Source organism: Semicossyphus pulcher, unplaced genomic scaffold (assembly GCF_022749685.1).
Source record: "Semicossyphus pulcher isolate SPU_LCO1_2020_fin unplaced genomic scaffold, fSemPul1.0.p SCAF_17, whole genome shotgun sequence".
NCBI lineage: Eukaryota > Metazoa > Chordata > Actinopteri > Labriformes > Labridae > Semicossyphus > Semicossyphus pulcher.
Genome location: NW_027211681.1, coordinates 22,366,870 through 22,378,718, shown reverse-complemented (window position 1 = coordinate 22,378,718; position 11,849 = coordinate 22,366,870). Strand labels below are relative to the sequence as shown.

The window sequence follows — 11,849 nt, the reverse complement described above, 5'->3', positions numbered from 1 at the left end:
ACAGGGGCTGAAATCAGCTGGCTTTGCAACATAATCGACGGACGACAGAGGACTAACTCTTCCTATGTCCTGTTCTACTACAGCTTCTGGATTTTTGATAGGTGAGTGTGTGACCAATGACGAATGTCATCAGGTTTCCGCATGACACATTCACGTGCTGCTCGGATGTATGGTTGCATCGCCAAGTTGGAAAGGCATTCTTCCGACGTTGGTGTGTTTAGAAGCTGTAATTCGTAATTTGTTAAGAACATGGACGCGATACAAAAAAAGATGTATTTAATGTTCAGAACTAAACTATGTTATTCTACGTAGACAGTAACAGTTACAACGTTTTGAACGAACTTACAAAAATGGTAATTTGCAATACTTTAATTTATTAAAAGTACAACAATTTGACCAATAAGCAAATCTTTAAGTTGGTCTGCATGTCAGATACCACAATTTTCTCCGACTTTACGAGTTGTTGCTTCGACTTGAATTTTCCCAGTCGGGAACACATTTTTCCGATTATTACGACACCACGTGAATGCAACGTATGACGAGTACTTTGTGTGGGTGGGTGGGTGTGTGCGTGGGGCTTTCCATAGCATTAGCGGTGCGGAGCCATGGCGACAGAAATATGTATCTTATAGCTCCAGGATCGGTTTAAATCAGGGTTAACACATGATAAACAAACGTAAGTTATTGGCACAGAGAGTTATGTCTTCCTCAAGCCTGTCACCTGTTAAAGGCCACTCCTGAGGTAACACTGAGTTTATTGAATAACCTTAAGTAGTAGCTACCTTATTAACTTAGCAAGCAAATGTTTAGTCAGCCTTTAATGTTATCTGGCTTTAATTTCCTTGCTGCCTAGCATATTGGTCTTAATTCTAACATTAATACTCTTTGGTGTCTGTAATATCTCTTCTGTCTTTCCTGCTTGACAGACCAGGAAATGTTGTTGTTGCCGACCTAGCTAGAGGCTAACCACAAGCTGCTCTAGCTAGCTGCGTTCATTTCGTATCTTAAGATAAGATAGACTGTATTGATCTCTCATCGGCCTTTTTCACAGAAGACTCTTTAGCATATCACATTAGAATAAGCGCATGTGTTTATAGTTTGTAGTATTGTTTATAGTAGCATTAATGACGGTTGTATTCCATTTAGCTGCTTCAATTTCATGGTCCTGGTTTCGTGCATGCTGACTGTCTGTCATGGCTTTCTCAGACACCTTAATACAACAGAACCATTGTTAAAGTTATTAACACCTGTGCTTTTCCTCCTCTTAGAAGTCAAAATGTCCGCTGTGAAAAAAAGACCATAGGGGGAAATTAACTTGTTATAACAGCTCAAAGTAAAGGACAACATGCAAGACAAAAAGAGAATATAATATGAATAATAAGTAAATACCCTATGTACACCTTTCACTTAGAGTGGATGGTTAAGTTTTTGTACAAAAAAACAAAACTAATCTGTTAACTCATAGTTGATCTTACTAGATGGAATCTTAAACCAGTCACATAACACCATATTAACGAACCATACCTGGGTTTTGGTTTGAACTTGTCCCTAATTATGTATACTTTAAAAAACACCGTTTCTCAATGCTTGCTGTGTAGTTTGAATTTTCAGATGTTTTTTCATGTCAATAACATATAACGTAAACATCATATGGCACACTCTTGGAACTCTATTGTGTTATCAGATCCATTTACAGAAATGCACTCAAAAGCACCATCAAGTCAGCAACACATACAGCTCTCCAATTCGTAATGATTGATGATGTAATAATGACATTGCATTACTTTTTTTCTTAGTTCTGTTATCTTTGCAACTTACAGCAGTGCAGGCTATAAAATCTTAGCTAAAGAGCTACTGCTAAAACAATTAGCTGATTAATCAGTTAGTAGTTAATTTATTACATTTATTTATTTATTTGTTTCTCTCTTTTAACCCAACTGGTTGAGGCAGATGCTTTGGTTCTCCTTAAAGGCAAGTTCAGATCAATGATTTGCAACGAGACTGGATGCAACTAAAACTGGGCTGTTCACAGCAAAGCAACGCAACGCAACGCAACCCTGCTGGCTGTCTCCATAGCAACGACGCACAACGACATATCCCACTACATCTGCGTTAATACTGTTAATACGTTAATGTTAATACTATAACGTTAGTATTAGGCCTAGGTTACATGAATGAACTAGCTGGATTTCTGTTATCATTATAAAAAGAAATAAATGACAGTGAGAGTGACGTGCTCGCAATGTTAGCTGTAACATTGATTAATAAACGGTGAAGATGGAGAGTTTGGAAAGAGAGGATCTGGAGCCGTCTTTGGTTACTGCAGCGCCAGAGACAGGGTGCCTACGCTAACTTCTGCTGTTTCCTGATTGGCTGAAGTGAAATAGCTACATCATTCAGTTCTAAAACTGCATTTGGAGATTCGACAAGTCAAATCTTTTGCAACTCCAGGCAACGGCTTCAGACGCTCTGCAACTAACCAGTTCACACCGCTGCAATTTTCTCTGCTACATTCTGAAACTGTTTTGTTGCGTTGCGAATCATTGATCTGAACTGGGCTTTAGGGTTCTTCTGTCTGTCAAAAGGAAGTTTTTGTTTTCCCTAATGCCAAACGTTGTTCATTATGGATGTAGTTACAATCATGTAAAGAAATGATGAAAGCCAATACATTAAAAAAAGTCTTGAACACAAAAGCATAGTTTACAAATATGTTGTGAAGCTAAATACATGAATGTTAACAAATGAAAATAGTATTAAGCCAACAAAAGCAGCAGTATTGTGCTTTTAAAGTGTCAGCTGGCTCTCAGAATCTTTTACAGGCTGTACCTTTTTTTAATCTTTAAACTAATATTACTTTAAGCATTTAGTTCTTCGTTTGTAACCATGTCTCTCCTCTTTTTCAGACTTGGAAATGTTGGACCAGATGGACTGGGATTTATTAGATGAAGGTCTGGGAGGGTCAATGGAAGACTCCCCTCACTTTACGGAAGTTCCCCAATCGCATCCCTCCGCCACCAACATATCAGAACATGAATTCTCCTGTCATTGTTGCTACGACATCTTGGTGAACCCTACTACTTTGACCTGCGGCCATAACTTTTGTCGCCACTGTCTGGCTCTGTGGTGGGAGTCCTCTCACAAAAACGAGTGCCCAGAGTGCCGGGAGAAGTGGGAAGGCTTTCCTAAAGTAAACATACTGTTGAGGTATGCTATTCACAGCCGGACCATATCATGAATGAATGTTTGACTTTCCGACCACAGTATTCACATTTATCCCACATACAGTAGAAAACAGCGACCTACTGACAACCTCTATACACAAGAGAAGTGTGTCTGTGACAGGTGTGCTTTGTATTCAACTCCATAAGGCAAGGTGTGGCCATTATTTACAATTTTGTGATACGAATGTTGAAGCTATGCTTAATTTGGAGAGTAAAGACTACGTTTCCCACAAATCACTTATTCTTATGTAACAAAATAAGCCAAGGTTTTTCAAAAACATTGAAAACTCGGTTGCTTGTTGTCTAAACAAGCAGCCGTAATATATTTCTGCCTTAAAAAAATCTGTTTTAAAAACAGTAAGATTGAACTTTAAATATATACTTTTGAGTATAGAAGAAGAAAACAGATTTTACATTCCGTGCTAAAATTGTTTCGTGACATGAGTGTTGGAACGTTGTGTTGCCTCCGCGCTGCCGATACTTGTGGCTTGAGGATTAGAAAATCACTGTGACCTCTTGTACGTCCTGTTTTTGTTAATTCAATATCTCAGCTACGCCCGGAGGGAATATCTTCAAATTTTGTACAAATATCCGCTTGGACTCAAGGATGAACTAATTTGAATTTAGTGGTCAAAGAACGCCAGACTTCTGTCCTATTCTTGATCATACAGTATCTCAGCTACGCCTGGAGGGAGTTTAATTACATTTCGTACAAGAGTCCAATTGGACTCAATGATGAGCTGTTGAGAATGTGGTTGTTGAAAGGTCAAGAGTCCTTTGATCAGTCAAAAAAAGGTTTTCGGCCATAACTAAAGAATGTATAAAATGATGACAAATATCACAAATAATTCTAATAATAAATAAAATAAAATGAAAAGGCAGTACTTTTTCCCAAAGAAGATAAAGGTCAGCTTTACCGGGACACTAAAGGTGTCCAGGAATAAAGCTGTGGCTATTATTTGCGTCTTATTGTTGTATACGCGATATCTCTGGATCCCAATTGGAGGCAATTTCTTCAAATATGGTGCAAACATCCACTTGGACTCAAGGATGAACTGATGACATTTTGGTAGCCAGAGGTCAAGGTCACAGCAACCTATCTTCTGTTCTATCTCTGTCACCGTTAATCTGCCATTCTGTTTGAATGTTTTGTGCAGTAATGTTTGATACCCAGCTCAGCTTGATGTGTCATCATTGCTAACCTAAGTGTAGTGTTGTGTGACACCGGATTCACCAGCTTATTCAAACACGTTTCCCATCAAGAAAGTCAAGAAAAGCTTGAGAAAGCCTTTTTAAATAATACAAGACGTAGCCCAAATGTTAAGTATTTGACTGTTGTAATTTAAATCGAACTAGATTTTGGGGGATTAGATTTTGAATCCATTGCGGCGTGTTGCTTTCCATTCATCTTGTAGCACGATGACAAAATGAACAAGCATATTGCATAGTCACTCTTTCCAATGTAACCATCAATAACTCCTTTTCATTTTTTTTCTGTTGTACATTTCATATCTATCTATTGATTGCACTTATGAACATAATGCTCTTCTCTTTAGAGATGCAACCGACAAGCTATTCAGTGAGGTCGTTCAGCGGAGGAAAGCAGAGATCGAGGCCAACCCCAAAATCTCCCGGAGCTTGCTGGCCTTCCAGAGGTAGTAAAATCTATGATTCAAGCCGTTTGGGTGTTAAGTTTTGGAGCAATGTGTCACCTTCGTAATACACTATTGGAGTTAAGTTTTTCTGACATATGAAGTAGTATTTCCCAAAACCTGTGATCTGACTAATGTGTTCAAAAATTTAAGGAATTTCCCTTTGACAAGGATGAACTTGCGTTTGTGTGACCTGCTCACTTGTATTTAATATATATGTGGTTTAAAGCAAATGAGCTGGCATCCATTAAATATCTGCATGTTTTTTAGGTATGGATACAACCTGGGCAGAACCAGGACCAACCAGCACAAAGGAGCAGGATTCTTCTTTTCTGGAGTCCTGACTGCTCTCACGTGTGTGGCTGTAAGTACACAACAGCATGCTGTCTGCAAATAAGCTTGTGCAAGTTAGCACACGCTTATATGCCTGTTTTTGTTAGAAATATCTAGGACAAAAAATGTAATTCAGTTAAACAACATAATGATTAGATTAATTAGTTTATATGTTGGATTAGTAATTAGGATTAATTATCCGTAGTACACAGGATGCAGTCTTGGATTATGGCTTATCCTGATTCTCACTATCAATACCCAGTTGGTACAGTCTATTTAGCCATGGTGTGGCTAACCAGTATCACTTTGTACTGCTTAATGTCTCTCAAAAGAATGTATTACTAAAGGTGCCTTTACAAACAATTGTAAAATTGTAATATTAAAGGTTGTTCAGTCAACGTTGCACTTTTACTGTTAATCCTGTTCAAATATTTAGACGTTTAAGGATTTGACAAAATACACAACAGCCTAAAAATACAAAGACTTTTTGACAACAGTATTATGTAATATTTAAAGGTTACCTCAGTAGAGAATGAAGAGGTTGGTTGTTCATATCATGTAGACAGACCATGTTTATTTTGTCCATGTGGCACTTGGGAGCAACGTCAGTGTGTGTCTTGCCACGTAGCGGTGTATTTGTGTGTGTGCGTGTGTGTGTGTGCTGCGGCTGGAAGTAGGTAAATAGATTACAGCATGGTCCTGTTTCTAACCCCAGTTCATTTGCAAATTTCATGATTAAATCAGGGCCTTTTAGAAATGGGAGCCCGGGGCTGTTTGCATTCGTTTATTTTGGGTGCTTTTGACTGTGTTTATCTCGGCTCATAATGATTGTTCTGATAGAAAGGATTCCCTGCAGACTGAGATTTGTATAGTTTTATTATTAACTAACTAATAAGTCTGATATACCAAAATCTGTCATCATGATTTAAACCGTATTCGGATGTACTACACGTTCTTTCAGACTCACAGGATGTAGACTATATGTACAAGCCTACTCCACCTCTTATTTCAGATGGTGTTCTTCTCCACCTCTGCTATCACCATGTTAATGTTAATATCTGTTGCTGGGGCGCTGAGTTGGCCTTGACGCATCGGCCGCGGGTTTGACTCCAAGTCTGGCCCCTTTGATGCATGTCTGACCCCACTCTCTCCTCCCCACATTTCCTGTCCAACTTTACTAATGAATCTAATGAAGGAAAAAGGCCAAAAAAAGCTTGCTACGTCAGTTGGATCTTGGAATATGTAACTGGGATTGTTGAGATTGATGTAAAGAAGTACAAACAACCTAGAGCCTTTTTCCATCAACCATATCAGAGTTATGCCAAACCTGTCTCCAGTGCTGGCAGTGCTAACACAAAGCTGAAAAACAAAAGGTCAGAGAGTAAACAAGAGATCATTGTAGTTTCTTTGTTATTATCTGCGTGTTTCCAGGTTGTGGTGCTGGTGTATCACTGGAGCAGTGGTGTGGTGGAGCAGCATGACCCATTGATCAGCAAACCTGTGTCTCGCTGGACACCGGAGGAAGTGGTGTCCTGGCTCGAAAACTTGGGGCCCTGGGCGCAGCTCTACAGAGAACCCTTCCAGCAGGAAAACGTCAACGGGAGGTAGGTACATTACATAGGATTAAAACACTATTTTTGTCCTCAATGTTTAAATGCTTCCACATTTTACCCTACAAAAAGAACAGAGTTGAGCCATATTTGTTCACTTTATTGTCGTCCTTAAAGTTAAGTACAGTGTTCTTAATCAAGGCTCAGAGATGTACAGATGACCCTAAAGTTAAATTACTTTAACAGCAGCTCATGTTGTGGATCATTATGTTCATGCCATTTAGAGCGCGTTTCCCTGCTTTAGGCTTCTTTTGATGCTGGGCGACGAAGAGTTGATAAAACCTCCGTACAGCATTGAAAATCAGGCTCATCGACGTGCTGTTCTGGCTGAACTGGACAGAGTTAAAACCCTGGGGGTTAAACCTCCGCAGAACCTCTGGGAATACAAGGTAAAGAGTCTGGTCTGCTATACTGTTCCGCTCAGAAACCGCTGATCATTTTGTGTGTTCCCTATTGCAGTAAACTTCCCTTGTATCTTAAGCTAAATTAATATAAGTCCAGTGAATTGGAAGTAGATATACCTCTGAGCAAGTTTGTGTGCAACATCTAGTTTTTCTTCCACCACCATTTTTGTGTTGTTCCACTTTCCATTAATTAAAGAGGGCGGATTATGCTGTTGTACATTTTAAGACATACAATGTTGTATGTCCAGACTAAACGTGGGTGAAGTTACAAAAAAAAGTATGTTGGAGTAATCACCAGGCTTCTCAACTCAGTCTGCAGGCTGCTGTGAACGCCTGGTTTCACACAGTTTTTTCTACACGCTGCTCTTTGTGACATCAGCAGGCTTCAGAGAATCAGAAGAAAGTGGGCTTGTAGGGGCGGGGTTTCTTAAAGGGACAGGGCTGACTGAGTCGTTTCAGGCAGTGGCTGTATGAGGGCCTGCACAGAGCACCAGTGTGAGAGTATTATGCTAAGCTACTCCACATGTATCACAGAGAGAAATATGAAGCTTGAAATTAGCATTATACCCCCCCTTTAAAGAAAATACTCAATGATTGAGGTTTTAACACATGAGCTTCCAACTATTGTGTTTGTTTGTATTTCTTACATGTACAACCTACTGACTGTTTTCTCACTCTGTGTACTTGTTTTTCACACACTCTCTGACAGGCGGCTAATGCAGGAAAGTCTCTGTTCTTGCTGTACGCACTGAAGCGCTCCCCTCGTCTCACGCTCTTCTATTTGTATTTATTCGACTACTCTGAGACCTTTTTGCCCTTCCTGCACACCTGCTGTCCTGCCATCGCACACATTGAGCAGTCAGTGGAGAGCAGCTTCCTTAACGCACAGGTGACACTTTACAACCTAACTTACTCGTTAAATATTTGAGAGGTTCAGTGACTACACACATGTTGTTACTATATATAGATGCAGATTTTCTTTGTATGACAGAATGGTGGTGACCTTAATGTAAAAAGTATCTGAACTCATCTGCCTTACATTAATACCTGTTTTTATTCTTGAATATCTCCGCTTTCGTCTCTTGTTCACCTTGATGCTCCTGTGTTTGTAGTTGGAGCCCAGTTGGCGACAGTGGGCAGAGTTCCTTGTAAAGTACATCCTGCTTCCGTACCAGCTGATAGCAGAGTTTGCATGGGACTGGCTGGCCGTCCACTACTGGACGTCTCGCTTCATTATTGTTAACACCATGCTGCTGTCTGTGCTGGAGGGCTGTTTCCTGTGGAGACTCTGGACGAGAGCCAGAATCAGGTACACACAGGGGGGAGGATTAGGTGCTTAATCCATTAGAAACATAAGCTGCGTTTCCACTACAGGAACTTTATTTTTTAGGACTTAACACTTTCTAAAAGTACAGGGACTTTAATGGTGGGTTTTGCAACAGTGAACATCTCTGATTAGTCAAGTACTCGCAACATTCAGAATACGGCAGAGCAGCAAATAGTTTGACCATCTCCATGTGTTGCCATACCTTGCTTAAGTACGGGTGTAATCACTGTAAATGTGTACTTTTTCGATAGTGGGCTGCAGGAACCTTTTAGTCCCTTGAAAAGTAGTTCTTGGGAGTAAAAGTCCCGGAAGCTTTTGGTGAGAACTCAGCTATATAGACACGACTTGTGACCTGGTGCTCAATGTTTATAGAATCTATCACATGCAAATGCAGAATCTGTAGGGGATTTTGGTATCAGAAGCGTTCTAGTATCTGTTCGTAGTCTTGGTAGTATTAAACAATTCAAGCAACTTTGGTTGCTTGTAGGAAAACCACTGTTGAGGAGAGCAACAGAGGCTGAACACATTGGCCACTGGCCAGAATGCAATCTTGGGACCTATCGTTAACCATCCCCTACTTTGTGACTGAAATGTTGCATGTGTTTAAAAGTCTTACACTTCTTACAGTGGAATCTAACGTTTAGCTAAATGTTACGGTATATTTTGTACTGTTTTCACACATGCTAACATATCTTTTAATTTCCGTAGGACTCTACCGAGCAAGATGTGGAACCACTTGTGGAAGATGTTATCTCAGGGGTTTGCCTTCGCCCTCCTGTGGCCTTTTGTCCCTCAGTTTGTGTGCAACTGCCTCTTCTACTGGGCCCTGTACTTCAGCCCTATCATCAATATAGACCTGGTGGTGCAGCAGCTAATGCACCCAGAAACACAGGCACTGTAACAAACTGCATGGAATCAGTGCCCAATTAATGCTGCACAGTTCGCAGCAAATAAGATAGCCAGAAATCCTGTTTCTGGAGAGGATATGGGTTTATTTTTGATAATAAACTCACATAAGACTGGCTTATTCGCAGCTGGGAGGGAAGTTTTCTCACTTAGTCTCTTGTCTCTCTGCTGGATGGTTGCCATGTGGAACAAGAGAGGCATTGAGCTATTTGTAGGAGAACAAAAACAACAATATAATGCACAGTGAAATATCTGTGATATTATTTATTAGGAGGGATTTCTGCAGTGATTTCTCTCTATGCGTGCACAGTGCATTCACAAACCAGATTGCCTAAATGGTCAGGAGAGCAGTTATGCAAATAATAGTCATGTTTTAAACCTAGTGGTGAAGACTAGCCTCATGAGTATTCTGATACCTTTGTAGCACAAAGATGGCTGTGAGCTCTTTAATCCATATACAGACTTAGCAACTGAAGGTGACACAAAATATGTTTGGGTTTTTTTACTCCTTATATTAAATATATTTTTTAGCATTTTTTTATTATGTAATCCTCAACCAATTAAATGAAAAACTGTTGATTTAAGAGTATCAGGTTAAATTACGTATTTAAGTGTATAAAAACCCTTTATCTGTATTTATGTTGATGCATTATTTGCGTCTTCAGCGCACTTCATGCTTTGACTGCGATCTAGGTGCTACAGAGCTGTCCAAAAATTCACTCTACGGGGTTATGAAACATGACTGTGAAATGTGTCAAATGTTGAGGTTTGTAGTTCTGAAACATGATGGAAACATTGGGAACGTTGATTCAATGAAAAAACAAAATTCAGCCTTTGCAAACAAATGTTGAACACTGAAATGCATTCCATTAATTTCAGTTAATTTCAAAATACATTTGGCACTTAGGTTTGAAATTGGGTGTTTGTTCTTAAACATTTTTGAGACTCTGATCTGGATCTTTCCTGTTTTTATAATTTTAAGGAGAACATTTTTTTGCTGGTACTGCTGACAAATATTGCGTTGGAAAAGTTTTTTTTATTGTTAAAAAACATTTTGTTTGCATTAAACTTTCCCATGTGATAGGTGGGTAGAGGAAATCTAATACTTTTATTTTTTACATTTGCACTTAATAGTTAAACACTGTGATTTAATTCATCATTGTTCTCTAATAATGGAAAAATAAAGATTTTTTAAAAACCGGTTATCTTGTTGTGTTTATTTCTTTCTCTCATGACTAAGTAATCGCTGGACAATTTAAAGTTATTGAAGATGATTATTTTTGTAAGGACAATAAAAAAAACCACAGTACATCATACATTATTTTTATCATGACTATTATTATGCATTTAACTCACTTAATTTCTAAGTATTCTTTTTGATCTTTAAAAAGGCTTTGAAAAAAAGTTTTATGATTTTACAATTTCACTGTATAGATATAGCATACTTTAGATGAAAAAAGTTAAACGTGAGCAAAAAACTGTTTCAGTTTTGATTTTGATTAAAAACAGTTTGGCCATTATATAAATGCATTTACAAATGCAATTAAAAAGCCAAATATTACATGTAACTTAAACAGGCTAAATTAGTGTAGGAAATAGAATAACATAAGAACTTAGAATAGAGACTAAACATAAGACATAACGTAATACTGACTTACTTTACATTTGTGTTCTATACAAATAAAGTTCGATTGATTTGAATTTTTAGAACGATCGCCCTCCAGTGTTCATCTGTCATCATGGCAGTAACGGCTGTCTCCATAACAACGTAGGGACTGTCTCAAAAAAGCACGTTGGACTCAATACGCTAAACAACTCCAACACAGTTATCGCGGACAAATTAAAACATGATAATGATTTCAGCAGATTGAATTCGTGTTCAACGCAAGCGTATCAAAATATATCCTACTTTTTACCCAGTTTATCAAGATAGTTTTAAATATCGCGAGTTTTTAAACCGTCTGCAGCACTTTGCAGTCTCTCCCTTACGTCATTGTTGCGGAAGTGAAAAGTCTACGTGGGGAAGAAAGGTTGGTCTGACCGCGTTTACACACCAACAGCACCGATGTCCAATCCAGGTTAGCTCCGTCCCCGTGTCGAACCACTCTTCCTCCCCGCCCCCTTTAGGCAAATGGACGCGCTGAGCAGCCGCCGGGGCGTATAAATGGGACGGAGAGACTACGACAGCCTGTAATGCTGCGCCGGGTGCGGCGGTCTCTCCGGCAGGTGCTGTTTCTGATGGCCCGGAGACCGGGTCTACTCTGCGGGGCTATCGTGCTCAGCGTACTGCTCGTGCTGGCCGTTAAGTTCACGTGCAGGTAACAGTCACTACTGTAAACATGAACAGCTTCTGTTCATATTCTACTAGTGTGAGCTTGTTTAGTGTGAATAGGCTA

The 11,849-nt window shown here is 39.3% G+C and overlaps 1 protein-coding gene across 1 annotated transcript; it reads left to right on the top strand.

Moving 5' to 3' along the window:
- The first annotated feature begins 600 nt into the window (after positions 1-600).
- LOC138594691 (bifunctional apoptosis regulator-like) lies at positions 601-10,649 on the top strand. Its single transcript, XM_069665872.1, has 9 exons — positions 601-676; positions 2,904-3,204; positions 4,778-4,876; positions 5,144-5,237; positions 6,638-6,810; positions 7,061-7,205; positions 7,930-8,109; positions 8,333-8,529; positions 9,256-10,649. The coding sequence occupies exons 1-9, from the start codon at positions 664-666 to the stop codon at positions 9,446-9,448; spliced, it is 1,395 nt and encodes a 464-aa protein (XP_069521973.1). The 5' UTR covers positions 601-663; the 3' UTR covers positions 9,449-10,649.
- Positions 10,650-11,849: the final 1,200 nt, after the last annotated feature.

Excerpts from the sequence above, each read along its gene's own strand:
- LOC138594691 (XM_069665872.1), top strand. Across the intron at positions 4,877-5,143 it reads AGCTTGCTGGCCTTCCAGAG|GTATGGATACAACCTGGGCA; the intron begins GTAGTAAAATCT and ends CATGTTTTTTAG. Across the intron at positions 6,811-7,060 it reads CAGGAAAACGTCAACGGGAG|GCTTCTTTTGATGCTGGGCG; the intron begins GTAGGTACATTA and ends TCCCTGCTTTAG.